Source organism: Beta vulgaris, chromosome 6 (genome assembly GCF_026745355.1).
Source record: "Beta vulgaris subsp. vulgaris cultivar EL10 chromosome 6, EL10.2, whole genome shotgun sequence".
In the NCBI taxonomy this organism is placed as follows: Eukaryota; Viridiplantae; Streptophyta; class Magnoliopsida; order Caryophyllales; family Amaranthaceae; genus Beta; species Beta vulgaris.
The window spans coordinates 71,538,292-71,553,951 of NC_079207.1; the positions used below are offsets into that span (position 1 = coordinate 71,538,292).

The 15,660-nt window shown below is 37.7% G+C and overlaps 1 protein-coding gene across 2 annotated transcripts; it reads right to left on the bottom strand.

The window, feature by feature from the left end:
- Positions 1 to 218: 218 nt before the first annotated feature.
- LOC104897980 (hypothetical protein) lies at positions 219 to 14,496 on the bottom strand. Of its 2 annotated transcripts, none has more exons than XM_010684963.4 (11): positions 14,300 to 14,496; positions 13,727 to 14,063; positions 11,989 to 12,066; positions 11,363 to 11,892; positions 10,574 to 11,188; positions 10,271 to 10,425; positions 7,901 to 8,112; positions 7,686 to 7,819; positions 7,296 to 7,600; positions 7,090 to 7,193; positions 219 to 582 (listed from the first exon to the last, which is right to left on the bottom strand). In XM_010684963.4, exons 2-11 carry the CDS (start codon positions 14,043 to 14,045, stop codon positions 512 to 514), a joined length of 2,523 nt encoding a protein of 840 aa, XP_010683265.1. In that variant the 5' UTR covers positions 14,046 to 14,063; positions 14,300 to 14,496; the 3' UTR covers positions 219 to 511. The 2 variants fall into 2 exon arrangements, with proteins under 2 accessions (XP_010683265.1, XP_010683264.1); XM_010684962.4 differs by having other exon boundaries at positions 13,727 to 14,066; positions 14,300 to 14,495.
- Positions 14,497 to 15,660: the final 1,164 nt, after the last annotated feature.

Below are 15,660 nucleotides of genomic sequence, written 5' to 3' on the forward strand. Positions count from 1 at the left end.
TATTAATGGATATATGATCTCAACACGTCTAACAGGCCAAAGTGCCGGAGTCTTGAGAAGTTAGAGACAATAACACGAGTGAGAGCAAGAAGTACCGCGAAATAACTTACATACATCACCCACCTAGCTTGTCTCGGAAAACACACGATTCAAGCAACATATGGATTCTAGGGTTGAACTGAAACTGAATAGAGTATTTCACATGATGCATCTACATAGAGCAGCAAAATCTAGTATAATTTCATTCATATATAGTATAGCAGAGTAAGTAACAGAGACCATATCTCCACCTTATATAGAAAAGCCTCGAAAACAAACCTTGAGACATAAATCTGTCTCTATATCTTGAGGTAGACATATGAGCACCTCAAATTCATGTCCTACATCAACGAAAATGGAAAAAGAGAAAAAAAATATTCCGATGATGTACAACTGGAGCAAACACTCCCCTTCATTTGAGTTTTTTCGTTAAGAGAACATACAAAATACAAAGAATGTGAATCAAAACAAGCTAGATGATTCCGGTAGCAATGCTAGAAGTCGCATTGATCTTCAATGCATTCTCAGGGACATAAGTTATACCTGTTGAAGGCGAAATATTTGAATTAGTATGTGTTCAACTTGAACAGCTTTTCTACTGCTTAAAAACATATAGCTATAACCTTAAAAGAGACATTTGTCTCACCTAAATACAAATTACTAAAGATAAAAGGTAAATGTACATAAGAGCTTTCCAATCTGAACAAGATCTCATAATTCTCTTTCTAACCATTTATAAACATCACCAAGTGCTATATGCATACATTGATACTTTAAACTCACATCTAAAGTAAAACACTGATGTGATACAAATCAGATAAAAGAGATATATTGATGCAGGTTGATAAGTTCCAAGGTACAAGGAAGAATCTAATAACTGAGATATGCTGGATTGACTAAAACTGTCCAGCTTTCTCTTTCCAAAGACAAGTACTTGATAGTAATTGACACCCACTCCACCCTGAGAAAAGGGCTTCCGATGAAAGATTCTCCAAGTGAAGATGAAATGAAGCCACAACAGGGAAGACTATATATAAAGCTCTGTTTTTTCTGAACGAGTGAGAGGAATGCGACCTTCACTAACAGAAATCCTTTTCCCTTTAAATCTGATGAAAGAAACAGAGAGTTCGGTTTGGGGGCGGGGGGGGGGGGGGGGGGGGGGTGGGATAGGGGAGAGAGACTATCTTGAGCAAAATTTACTAGCCTAATATCATTGATCTTCAGGATGCACAATTATAGTGGATAGATGTTGCAAGTTCTATTTAGACCAGAGTCCTAGGAAAAGCCATCAAGGCAAAAGGATTTACAAGAGCAGATTCAAATGATCAGCAAGCCAAGACCTCCTACCCATGTATATATAGTACAAACAGGAAAGATTTAAAAGAGCAATATATATTGACAAGAGACAGCTTGAAAATTAGTAAAAACTATCAAAAGCTTGGTCAACTTGAGTTGCATCAAGCCGAATTCAACTTGAGTTCTGTCATGGCCTTTACCACAGAATCTAAAATCCCTCAGGGATTTTTTGGGCCTCACGGGGTATTACCGAAAATTTGTGGCTGGTTATGCCAACATAGCAGCCCCTCTAACTCAGCAATTGAAGAAAGATAACTTCCTATGGAACGAGGCTACTGCTGCCTTTGAAGCACTCAAACAAGCAATGACTACAGTCCCTACTTTGGTTCTACCGGATTTCACTAAGGTTTTTACGGTGGAGACCGATGCTTTGAGTTTTGGGATAGGAGCTGTCCTCTCTCAAGATGACAATCCTGTGGCTTTCTTCAGCCAGACTTTGGGTCACCGAGCTAAACTCAAATCCATTTATGAAAGAGAGTTGATGGCAATTGTTTTAGCTGTTTTAAAATGGAGGCACTACCTTCTAAGGCGAAGGTTCCTTATTAAAACCAATCAACAGAGCTTAAAACTTCTCATGGAGCAACGAGAAATAGGACCGAGCACCAAAGGCGGGTTAGCAAGCTCATGGGCTTCACATTTGACATCGTATACCGGTCGGGCTCCACTAATGTAGTGGCCGACGCCTTATCTAGGCAGGACCACTCTGCTGCTGGATTGGGAGCACTCCTCACTACCAGCCATGTCCCTTGGGAGCAGCTCCTATCACAAATACAGCAAGATCCCTTCATTTCCCAGCTCACCCAGGATATACAAGGGGGAAAACAGGTTCCGAAAGGGTATACCCTCCTCCATGGAACTCTATTCTACAAGGGGAGACTCGTGCTTCCAAAACGGTCTTCCTTGGTAAATTCTCTTTTGAAAGAGTACCATGATTCCCTGGTAGGTGGTCACCCGGGGGATATAAAAACATACAAAAGGCTAGCTAGTGAGTAATATTGGCCCGGTATGTCCTTGCTTGCCATACATGTCAACAAAACAAGCGTTCATCTCTGAGTGAGTCCTGGGGTTTGCTTCAGCCATTACCAATTCCCAAACAAGTGTGGGAAGATATCAGCCTCAACTTCGTGGAGGGACTGCCCAAGTCCAAGGGTTTTGACACCATATTAGTGGTGGGGGATAGGCTGACAAAATATGGCCACTTCTTATGCCTCAAGCATCCCTTTTCAGCACCATCCGTGGCAGCTTTGTCAAGGAAATCGTCAGGCTCCATGGGCTACCTACCTCGATTGTTTCGGACAGAGACAAAATTTCTCAGCTCCTTTTAGAAAGAGTTTTTCAGGTTACAAGGGATCTCATTGCAGCGTAGCAAAGCCTACCATCCACAATCGGATGGCCAGACCGAAGTGGTAAATAAGAGTGTGGAATCTTACTTAAGATGCTTTTAAATGGCAGGCCTAGCTCTTGGTCACAGTGGCTTCATTGGTCCGAGTATTGGTACAATACTAGCTTTCATTCTTCAACGAAATGGACCCCATTCAAGGGTCTTTATGGCCGACACCCTCCACCCATCATCAGATTTTTGCCTATACAGGCTGCCATTTCATCTTTGGAGGAACAAATGATTGAAAGAGATGCAATTCTGGATGATCTAGAAAATCACTTGCTTAAGGCTCAAGTTCTCAACACAAGATGAAAATGTATGCAGATGGCAAGAGGCATGAACTTGTGTTTTCAATTAGGGATTATGTATACCTCAAATTGCAGCCTTATAGACAAAGGTCCCTCTCCCATCATGCCAATGAGAAACTATCTCTCAGCTACTAGGGTCCTTTCCAGATCATCCAGAGAGTTGGATCAGTTGCTTACAAGCTCCAATTACCCCCAGATTCAAGGATCCACCCGGTTTTCCATGTATCTCAGCTCAAGAAATCTGTTGGTCCACCTCCTAGCTCGCGTACTATCCCTCCTCAACTCACACCTGATCTCATATTAGACGTCCAACCTGAATCTCTTTTGGATTTCAGGTCTTCTGGTGACCTCAATTCACCCATACCTGAGATGCTCATTAAATGGCAACACTTACCGGCATACGAAGCCACTTGGGAAGAATTTGCTACTGTTAATTCCAGATTTCCTTCCTTCTACCTTGAGGACAAGGTGGCTCTTTGGGAGCGGGGTAATGCAAGGAATCAAAATGGAGCCATTACTAGCAAACTGAGTACTTCTGTCAGAAGGGGTAAAAAAAAGGCAATGCTCAACATTTAGCCACCTCACCTATCCCACCTCACAATTAGATATGGGCAAGGAATATTCTGCTGTGATTGGCTGTGATTTACTGTCACCACTGACAAGTTAGTTATTGTAAATATCTGAGAATGAGAGCTACAGATAAGAGCTGATGTGAGAGAAGAAAATCATCTTGAATTTTGTAATAGTGAGTGAGATTTCTTTGGAGAGTCCTTGCTTCTCAAAGAGTGAGGGTTGTATTTGGTATTACTTCTCTGGTTTTTATCAATACAACTAACTATCTCTTGGTTCTATATTATTTTTCTCTGTTGAGTGAGGGTTGTATTTGGTAATACTTCTCTAGTTTTTATCAATACAACTAACTATCCCTTTGTTCTATATTATTTTCCTCTTTTTATTTCTTGCTGTACCTGTTGGTTTCTACCACATCACCCCTTATCAATTTAACATGTCCTAATAATTAAATCAAAGAGCTGTTAAACCTGGAAGGATTTGAAGACATGCTATACGTGAACTGAACAGCTTTTAAGAAAGCCATTTTCCTATATAAAATAACCCCATGAACAAACCCTGTCCAAAAGAGCAGTATGTCTGATATGATTCCGCGAACGGAATCTGCTTAGCTTCGAATAACCTTCACTCAGTTAATCTCCACTAAGGGTTCTAATTCACTTTTAGGGCTTCACTCACCTTAAACTTGAATTAGGAAAGGATTTGAGATTGGTTTATTAGCTTCACTCACTAACTCACGCAAATCTCGCTTAGTTTTAGGTTTCACTCGCCTAAATCTAAGGTTCTTGTATTTAGATTCACTCTCTAAAAACAATGAAATCTTGGAATTAAGTACGTCCAAAATCAATCATAAACTTACGTTTAATCTTTAAACAAAAAAACAACACCCTTATTATTATGGCCGAAATAGCCTATTTATACTACAAGATCTCCTAAACCTACTAGGACTAGTAAAACTTAAAAGATAATAACTAATAAACTTATCTATCTCCATCTTAAGGATAAAGATAAATAATAACCTATAATTATCTATATCACACGCCTATCATAGATAATTAGCAAAATAATAAAACTCCTACTTAGATTCTGATAAGGAATTAGACTCCTAAGTATCATAGGATTCCTTTATCACTTAAACACTTAATTAAATAAAACCCTAATTTACATAGAATTCTAACAGAACTAGAACTCTACATAATTACTACCTCTATTTCATATCATTTTCGAACATGATGCTCCTCATACGCATCATAATTATTATGGCCGAAATAGCCTATTTATACTACAAGATCTCCTAAACCTACTAGGACTAGTAAAACTTAAAGATAATAACTAATAAACTTATCTATCTCCATCTTAAGGATAAAGATAAATAATAACCTATAATTATCTATATCACACGCCTATCATAGATAATTAGCAAAATAATAAAACTCCTACTTAGATTCTGATAAGGAATTAGACTCCTAAGTATCATAGGATTCCTTTATCACTTAAACACTTAATTAAATAAAACCCTAATTTACATAGAATTCTAACAGAACTAGAACTCTACATAATTACTACCTCTATTTCATATCATTTTCGAACATGCTGCTCCTCATACGCATCAATGTCAACATAAGAGACAGTGAGACACACTCAGGAGACTTGCACATTAACATCTTTCCTACTTGCTGAAGACAACTTTGAGCCAAACCAAACAACCACAGGCTATCTAAAAGACGCGAGGTTTTTAAGTTCTATGAGCCATGTCAGCTCTCTCACCCATAAATGCTGCCTAGAGATCTGAGCACCTAGCCTGAAAAAATTCTGTCAGAACTTCGGCATTAGTGGCTTGCTTCTCAAATCCAATGCCATTATGGAGTAGACTATAGCATAACACTGACCCTTTAGTCTGTGTACCATAACTCTTGTAAGACTAAGCTTCAGAAACCACAATAGTGAAAGTCCAGAGTATCATGAGGTCATCACACTACTACTGAATTCTGATAAGGACTTTTTTCTTCGCAATAAGGATGTCACAACTTCCATGAGAACAGGAGGATTAAGCCTTAACATTGTGGTGTTAATCAAATGTTAAGATCCCATACTGATCAATATCTCTCCTTGAGTTTCTTCAAGTACCATAAATCCCGAACCTCACAATACCATTACAAATTTGCTATTCCTCATTTAGCCCCATCTTTTACTCATAAAAGTAAGAGAATAGATCTCTCCTGACATGTGAAATCCATCGCATTTCCAAAGACCACCTCTCATTAGCAAACCCCACTCCTTGCCATCTTCAAATATCCTAGGACTATCTCATCGATCCACTCTACCCTGTCGAAGAAACATGACAAGCAAGTTTCATGAAGAAGACTTAAAGAAATAGAATTGTTGCTGATAGAAATCTGAGACAAACGGAAGTGGTTGGCTAAAGCCTAAAGGTATTTTTAGCCTGATTCTAGATGATTAGTGACTAGTGTACTTAGTCATTAAATTGGACATCAAAATGTTCATTGATCTAGCATCATACTTCGTCTTTTTTTTATAGCAAAATTTGTCATATATGGAAGGTCAATATTAATTGCAACATGCCAACATCAGTAAATCTCGCAAAAAGTTCTCTCTATCGCTCTCCTATCACATAGGTCCTTATTTTTATCTTTTTCTATCTCTCGCCTCTACGCAGACGCTGCTATAGAAAGAAATTGGAGGACACTTATTATTCATTCAAAAAAGAAGCTGTTATTTAAAGTAAAGACGCTGCTTCCAGGTCTTTTGCGATACGAGTATATGAGAAGGTCGCCAAGTCAAGCTTTGGGGTGCAAATCTAAATGCCCTGGATTGATCGGACAAAGGAAAAGAAATAGGAACTAACAAGAATTTGAAAACACCGTGCATGCTCTAAGAAGTAATACAGCTTTCTGTCCCCCTTCTAATTGTCTGCCTAAATCACTGTCTGGACTTGAGCTTAATGGAAAAAGAAAAGCTTCTTGTTCGCAAGGGTGTTCAAATGCGTAAAGGTCCTCAGAGCAAGTAAGTGGAACACATTGTGCTTATCCTTCTTTTTTCCCTATATATTCCTACTTTTTCACATATCAAAGTACTTCATACCTACTCTCTCTCAGCACCAACAGAGAAGCAAAGTAATTGCTAAGTGCAACGTGTGTTTGTGTGTATAAGAAAAAGAGAGATAAAAGCCAAGTCATTAAAGTGCAAATCTGTAACTTTAATGGACCAAAGCTGTCCCCAACAACTCATGCAGTATTGAGACAAAACACAAAGTACTTGATATGAAAGCTCCAGATGAGCCAAAGATATAAGGTCCCCAAAGTATGAAACACTGCACATCAGCAGCTTGCACTCTTGCAGAAAAGATTAAATGGGCCAAGATAACTTCTAAGCATAGACGTGTCTTCAATTTATTCGTATCAACATATAAATTACCTTTCTCCTTAACATAAATTTGCAAAGTGTCAAGCGTAATTATGCCATCTGTCAATGGCAGCAGCTCAAGCTTGATCTTGGCAGTGGATTGAGAAGGAACACATCTGATAGGACCACAATAAACCAGTGTCAAAGCCAAACTCCGGCATTACACCTTACAAATGGAAAGATGATTGGAAGAACCAAAGAAGCAGAGTGGAAATTACCCTAATGGAATCCTACTATGCAGCCACAAGTGAGTACAGCTCAAAGCAGTTGTTGGAATGACATCTGCAACTGGAACAGCCTTCTGATCAGAAGAAAGAGACTGGGGAGCACTTTGTATTTGGTTCTCTGAGAGACGAGTTACTGTGCTTATTTGTGTTGTAGCAAATCCACCAAATGGGCTCATTGGTGATGACGGCGTAGAATTTAGTGACAGCACTGAAGGAGGTGGTGTAAATGATGCTGGAGCAAGTATAGTCAAGGTAAGATCTTCAGACGTAAGGTTTGACGCCTGAAGAGTCAACACCTGAAAAGTTCACAATCATTAGACAAACCATTAATAGTTCATGAGAACAAAAAAAACTCTTTATAGGTGGTGTTTGGCAAGATACCTGAACCGGCAGCTGAGAGACTTTTCCAGTAAAATCGGGAGTTTCTTTTGATATTTCAGATGCAACTGATATCATAAAGTCCCTTGAGATGCGTGGTCGCCAATCAGTGGGCTTCTTGAAAAAAAGTCTCGATTCTGTAGAAAATATTGAAGTCAACGACAGAACTACTCACGTAAAGAATCAACATCGACACGTTTAAGAGCAAGAAGGATTACCAGAGTAGTTACAACGACATGATACCAGTATGGCATACTTGTGAGAAGCAGATTCATCCATCGATCCTTCAACAGCTACTGGAGGCAGCCGTGTGCTTGTTGCTTTGCTTCCAGTTCTTGTATGCAACTTAGAAATCTTATCATCAGGTATCCTAGACTTCTTTAACGCTGATATAGCTGGCTTAAGGATAAAAGAGTGCTCTTCACCCCTCCTACAATAAGATTTATTCACAACCAGGAAAATGCTATGATAAGTGATTGGCATAGCAAAGTGACCATATTTCAAATATAGTTAATGCATGGTTTTTCTTTTAAGAAAAGGCTACTAGGTATAGAAGCAAAAACTATAGTTAAAGCGTATCTCCTAAGGGCCTCTTCATTACCCTTTTTTGTTCACTTTTTTGTTCTATTAACAAAAATCCAAAACCAGGATCATGGAAGTTAGGGAAGCAGTTCCCAGTTTTCAAATTAAACGTGATCACAATGAGTACGACTACTAAAAGTGGCAGTGATATAAAAAAAACAGGCCGTAAGTTAGTTATTCACCAAGAATTACATTTTAAGCACTCTTACCTTAATTTCAAACCCCAAAACTTCACAAACAATATGACAGCAAAGATGCAAAAAGAGAGCATATTCTATGACTTCACAATACAATTAAAAAAAAAGGGAGGGGTGGTGTCAGTGGGTGGGTGTAAAGGAGGTAAAAAAAAACCTGAAAAAAATGAATGGATTCTCAACCTAGAACCACACATAACCCCCCTAGAGAGTTTTCTAGCTAGCTGCGATAAGCTGGACAAAGGCTTAACCATAGAAAGACTGATGTTGCACATGACAATTTTTAATTATAGCATACAGAGAGACCAGGGAAAAGGAAACTCATTGCCTATGAGGCATCGTACAGAAACCCAATATATAATAACTGTTATCTGTACTTCTTCACTTCGAAAGATGTAATATTCTTAAGATTTCCTTGCGCTAGAAAGTGTCGGTTTAGTCAATTTAAATACATAGTTAAGATCTCTTAAATTAGAAGTTGCACAATCCATTGCAGCAACTCTTGACATAACCCTTGCACTTTCACTAAACATAACTACACCAATAACGGCTACAACCGATTTTTTTAACAGAAATAATAGTGCATCATTTATACAAAAAAATACAGGGAAAACCCAGGCCAAAAAAAAATAATCCCTCTTATGAAACAATTTTTTTTTCTGCCTCTTATAAAAAGAAAATCTTTTCTGCCTCTTATCACTTCTACAGCATCAAATTTAGAGCCAAGCTCCAGCAGAAATCAGCAGCTTATTGTACAGCTTCTTGCCAGAATAAAAGTAAGGTCCGTGATGAGATTTTAAAAGAGGTCAGATAATTTTTCACGTCATTTTAATTACTTTTCAAAGAGAGAAGCACACTTCTCTACACATGGATGTGATCATCCATTTCCATCTTTTTACTCAGTTTTACCAGATTGATTAATCTCCTTTTCATTCAGAAAGGTGCAACTCCTAATTAATCTTCCAAGTCATCAACAAAAGAAGTACAAGACACCTCCATCACCTCAGTCTGTAGCACAGTTCTCGATTTCAAAGGCCAATCCCTTGCACAAATAGTGAATATATAAGAGAGACAAAAAGAATACAGGGAGATCCAGAAAGGAACATGTTCGATCAATTAGTAGCTTGCAATAATGGTGCTAATATGAACTGCAAACCAACTTGATTTGGTCCCTGGCCCCCTGCTTCAGTGACAATAATAAAGTTTATACAGGTTGGTTTTGCTAGGCCACCAAAGAGATGACACCTGAGCTTTAGGATAAAATGGACTAACTTAGAAAGGGCTCAAAGCCTCAAACTGCATGTTCTTCTCATTCATAACAGAATCATTACATATTATGACGGGTCAATTGGAAACAATTTCTCAAATCCCACAAGGGCTACATATATTTGATCCCCTTTACCTTGCCTAGGGAGTCTCTCGATAGCCATTACCGTAATGTTGATGTTGCACAGAATAATGTCTAAAAGTTTAAGGAATTCTACATAGAATAAGGCCTGAAACAATAGTTTTTTAAATTTTATAAGCATGTAGGATTGGCAAAGATAGAAAAGAGACTAGAAGATGGTATATCTAGTCTCTAGACAATCAATCCTGACATTGAGGGGTACAGCAAGATGAGTCGACCTCTAATGCCAACCACAAGTAGGAGAAAAGTCTTCCAAAGAAGTAAAGTTGTGCCGTAATCAACCCCACTAGAGGAAAACTAGCCATACAGGTGCTCTTCAAGAAAGAGAACACAAACCAACCAATAAAATCTATTTACTTACAAAAAAAAACAAAATTAAACAAGTTTTCCGGGGTAAGAACAACCTTAGGACCAAATTCGGTAGACTATGGTCGGTACCAGCTTCAACACATGCAATTGGAACAGACAATGGTGGCCCTGCCTTTGACGCCTCTTCCAAGATAATAGTTATAGCATCTATATATACAGCAATATCTGGAAAATGCGGTGGACAGATATTCTGCAAATAAAAGCAGAAATTATTAAACCAATTGTAGTGCAATTCTTGAACCAAGCCTGTAAGAAAATTATGAGACTAAATATTCCCGTTCATTATACACATTTTACTATATAAGACAAAATCATGACTTTCAAATTTCACATCCTACCTTTATCTGAACACAGAGCAGGTCATCTGTATTGCAGTTTGCAGCAAATGAGTGGATATCAACAGGTTGAATGATTTCAAGCTGTTTCCTCCACCTTCTTCCTGGTATGTAAATGCCTTCCAGACCACAACAAACAGAGAATCTTTCTGGCTCCAATGCAACTCCACGAAAGGACAGCAAACCCTGGCTTCCACTTCTTGGACTTTTTAGGGACTTTTGTGATGCAAAACGATCCCAATCTTCTACACCAACATTAGGCTTTGAAGAAGCAGTGGATACAGATGGTGATGCTGCAGGAGCAGTATTCTGTGGTAGTGATGACATAGAATAACTTCTAAAGTGGTTTCCAAAAGAAAAAAGTTGTGAACCACTTGAAGCAGAAAAGCTTGTTTTATGAGATGAATTAAGTAAAGGTGGGGATAAAGGCCGACTAATAGGGAGTTGGGAATTATCTAAAGGAAGCAACCATTTTAACAATTCCCCGCATGGACTGTGCTCTTCCTTGACTATATCGCTTTCTAGAGCCGTTGTTCTATCAAGATGTTTCTCAAATTGAAGAATCTCTAGTATAGGATCTCTCAAAGAATCAACACCAACATTCATTTGTAAAAGAACCTGCATCCTTCCAAACAAGAATAAGGATAAGAGAAAATAAGTGAGATAAGAAGAAGAAGAAAAACAAATGTAGCATGGATATCAGAAAGCATAAGTTTTTATATGAATCACAATTTCTTGAAATTAGGAAGTATAAAAAAATGCAGATGCAAAAAGGTTATTTTTGAAACATACCACTATGTCTCCGTTAGCAAGAGAGCAGCACTTGACAAAATTTCTAGCCAAACCACCAGAAGCCCGGGCATCAAACCTTCCACTATCAATCACCGCGCTTATTGACGTGCTTGAGCCATTCATATTATTGTTCTCTGTACTATCAGTGTCATCTACACCATCAAGCGCTTCTAATGTGCTTCTGTCTGACCATAGCTGTTCTCCTGACTCAGCAATTCGCGCAAAAAAGTGGGAGTCCTTAAATCTCTGCAGTAATGTTTGCGTTATTCTTCTATGATTCTCCATTCTAAGGTAAGACTCACTCGCAGACACATCTTGATGCTTATTTACATTCTTTGAATCTACATTATCATCAAGCTCAATTGGCTGAGTTCCAGAAAGGGATTCTTGTTCTGCAGCATTTCCATTCCGAGCCTTGGCACCCGGTCCATAACCATTTTTATTCATCACAGCAGCAACTTTGAATGGAGTTATGATCTCAGTGTCCTGTTTGGATGCAGACAAACATGCTAAGATGTGAACCTGCTCCCCTGCGTGATCAAGTGTAGGTTCGTCCTCAGCTCACAGAACATGTAAGCAATATGAATGCATGATAGAACAGTAGAAAGCAAGAGAAAAATTGATACCAGGGAAAACAAATGAACGGTCGAAAGACTGGAACTCATGTATATCTGGAGCACCACTCCAGTCATCAGGAAGATTCTCTGCATATGCATACCAATTATTAGAACCACCTAAAATGATGTATAAAAGCAAGCAGACACAACCATTTAAATTAGTGAGATTTAAAAGACGTGAGGTATCCAACCCATGAACACTGGTAAACACATAAAAATAACCCGAACATGAGATTTATATGAAAACAAAATAAAGAAAGAAAGTAAAAGTTCATATAGCATGGCCAGATTAAATGAACAAATGTGACCTCTAAGGGGGACATGAAAATATTCAGAGATACCAATAATAAAAATATTGCAAAGTCAAAAGCGCCTCTGGTGGTCAGTCAAAATATATGAAACGATTGCAGCGATTTGAAACAAATCAGAGCCTCAAAACAAAGCAACATTTAAAACCTGCTACAAACTCTTTCACCACTGAAATTAGAATATTCCGAAACAAAATCCAGACAACATGAGCACACATAAAAGAAAGATGTTGCCTTGAACATCAAACTGTCCCCACCCCACATATACCTGGTACATGAGAAAATTTACCAGCTACCCCTAACAAATTCAATAAACATTCTTCATCAGGCAATATTATAGCTTTGTATATTGATGGGTTAAATTACGCATCTCAATTAACTATGGCTTAATTCCTATTTGTAGCGAAGTAATCAGATAGTCAATGTTTTTCCAATGAAGAGGTAATTAAGGGCAACTTCTCTGATGACAAAAGCAAATTCGCCTACATCTCACCCTTCCAAAACCTCAGTTCTGTTTCCAATTCGTACCCTTGTGCAAAATCTAGCTCTCAACATAACAAGAAAGTAGTTTCCCAAATAAGAAACATGTCAATATGAACATTACTCAAATGACCTTTGAGAAAGCAAATATTATACAACGACAAATTACCTACTCTACTCAAATTACTCTCGCCTCAACCCCCAAATTGTGAAGACCCAGAGGCAAATGCCTACCTGTGGTTCATTTGGGGATACATACAGATGGCGAGACAAGAACATCCCATACCATAAAAACAGAAACATTTAGGAAATGGCTATCAAAGTACCAACAAAGTGCAAGTAAAAGACAAAAGCAATTAGGAAGAATTGAAAACATACATTGTGTGTTTGGAGAGTTTTCCCTCAATTATTCCATGTTTGATTTATTTATGATAAAACCCATGTTGCTGATACCCTTTCCCCATTGAATCTAATTACAGCTCACCAATTTAAAAGGAAAAAAACTACTCTGATCTTTTGATTGACCATTTCAGCATGGTGAGTGCAAAGGAGCAGCAAGAAGAATGAGAATTTGGACAAAAAAAAATTTCTTTATTTGAAAAAAAGCAGCAAAATTTAACACATAAAACTGTTTTAAAATTACCTAGGATCAATATGGCAAGGATAGACACAAACTTAGGAGTTAGGACTAATCAAGAAATAATTCAAAGCTCAAATGAATATGGAAACACATTATTCATTGGTAAATAGAGGTCCATCATGAGGAAGAATGTTGAAAAACCTTTGTAATAAAAAATAGGTGATTCCATCGAAACATAAAATCCTAAATGAATAATCAATGAGCTATGATCACACTCAGAGCTACGATCTTCATATATGTTTAAATAAAAGTACTCATACCACAACGAAATTCAACAATTCAAATCGAAAACGAAATCGACAAAAAAGAGTAAACGTACTGCAAGGAATGGTGATCCAGCCTTCATCTTCCGTAACATCAACATGTTTATCCACAAGAGGAGAAAAATCCTTAGAACTTGCAGAACTTAATTTACCACTATTATCACTAGTAAAAGAATCACGATTAATTTCAGTAGTATAATCCACTACATTCGAATGATCTTCCGCAATTAATCCCTCTAAAGTGGTCACACTCTGCGACGGTGTTTTCCTCAACCACGGCGATATTGGTGGAAGTTGATCAGCCGTTGCTGGCGCTGCTGCTGGCGTTGCTGCTGCTGCTGCGGCGCTAGGGCTTTGCCGCAGCAGAAAATTCATCGTTCCACTTTCACTGCTCTACTATCAAATCAAAATTAAATCAATTTTCAGTGCACTACTACACAACACAACAACAAAACCTTAAGTCGCAAAATGATTTGGGGTCAGCTAACATGAATCGTCATAAGAAATCATTTCCGTGACAATTGTTTCAAAAATGTTGGTTTATCAAATCATCAAATCGTAGTTACATAATTGATATTTTCTGATCGATGGAAAAATTAGAACATTATGAAATGGAAATTGAAGCTTACCTTGATTGATCGTCGAGTATTTTTGATAATTGTAGGGGGTTTGATTGTGTTTGGAGGATGAATTTGGTAGGAAAGTTGATGGTTTTTTTGTTTAGGGCTTGATCTGATGATTGCAGAAATCAGAAAGAGAGACAAAAAGAGAGGGAGGGGGGAAGAGAAGGTGAAATGGCAAGGTGCCGCGAGATCTGTCTTGCACCGTTAGATGGGATTTAATCAGACTGTTACAGGCCGTGGATATTATCAATTCTAAGGCTACTCCCTAATCCTTAATGCTTAATGGATTGTTGCAACTATATTATTGAATAGTGATAGTAACTAGGTTTTAGGCCCGTGCATAATGCACGGGAACTATTTAGTATAATAACAATGTTTTATATGTCAGCTACAATGAAAACATGTAAATGATTCTTACGTTAACTTGATAAAAAAAAACCTTTGTGTTTAAGAGATATACACCTTTATATTAATTATAAAGCTATTTAACATATACATGATACTCATATGTTTTGGAAGATTTCTTTTTAATGCAAAACGAAATTTATTAAGAAGTTACTTCCTCCATTCTATTTCTATAATATTGCAAAATGAGATTTTTACACTATCCATTCACCATCATAACCTTTCACTATTTATTACGATTTTATGTGAGGAAAAATATTGTCATGTGGGGTCTTGTTAGATTCGTCTCGATATATACTTTCATAATATCAATTTTGTATAATTTTACCAAAAAGTAATTAAAGATATTAATAGTTAAAATAGTGTATTGGCAAACGTGAAAGCTCAATTGTTGCAGTAGAAAAAGAACGGAAGTTGTATAACATAGTCATAAGCAAAGTCAACAACACCTTAAGAGGAACTTTGGAATTCCATATTTTCTCCACACTTTCGATGTAATTGAACCGCTAACAACTTATGTATGGGAATTCTTTGAAAAATTAATAAAGTGATGACATGATTTAATATAATATACCAATTTTGGAGTAGCCCCACACAGCTATCATCTAAGGGTTGAAATGACAAAGGTAAATTAATGATCTCAACTGCTTCAAAAAGGGAGAGAACTTGCACGAACTTGGTCTTATCCCAGTAACCACTTAGGGGTCAATTGTCTTAGAAACCCTCTCCACATTACAATCTTCATTTTTTACTCGAAATGGCCTTAAAGTGTTGGACTTTCCATGTTCTTTCTCATAAATTAGTACTATTAGGCAATTTTTACTCGTGATTGAGAAATGGCTACGTAAAATTAGCCATGACTAAGAACTGGTTTCGGGAGATAAACCTACCATGTAATAGGGATTGTCCTTGATTTTTAACACAGGGCCGAAAAAACTGTCTTTTTTGAAACATCATACGAA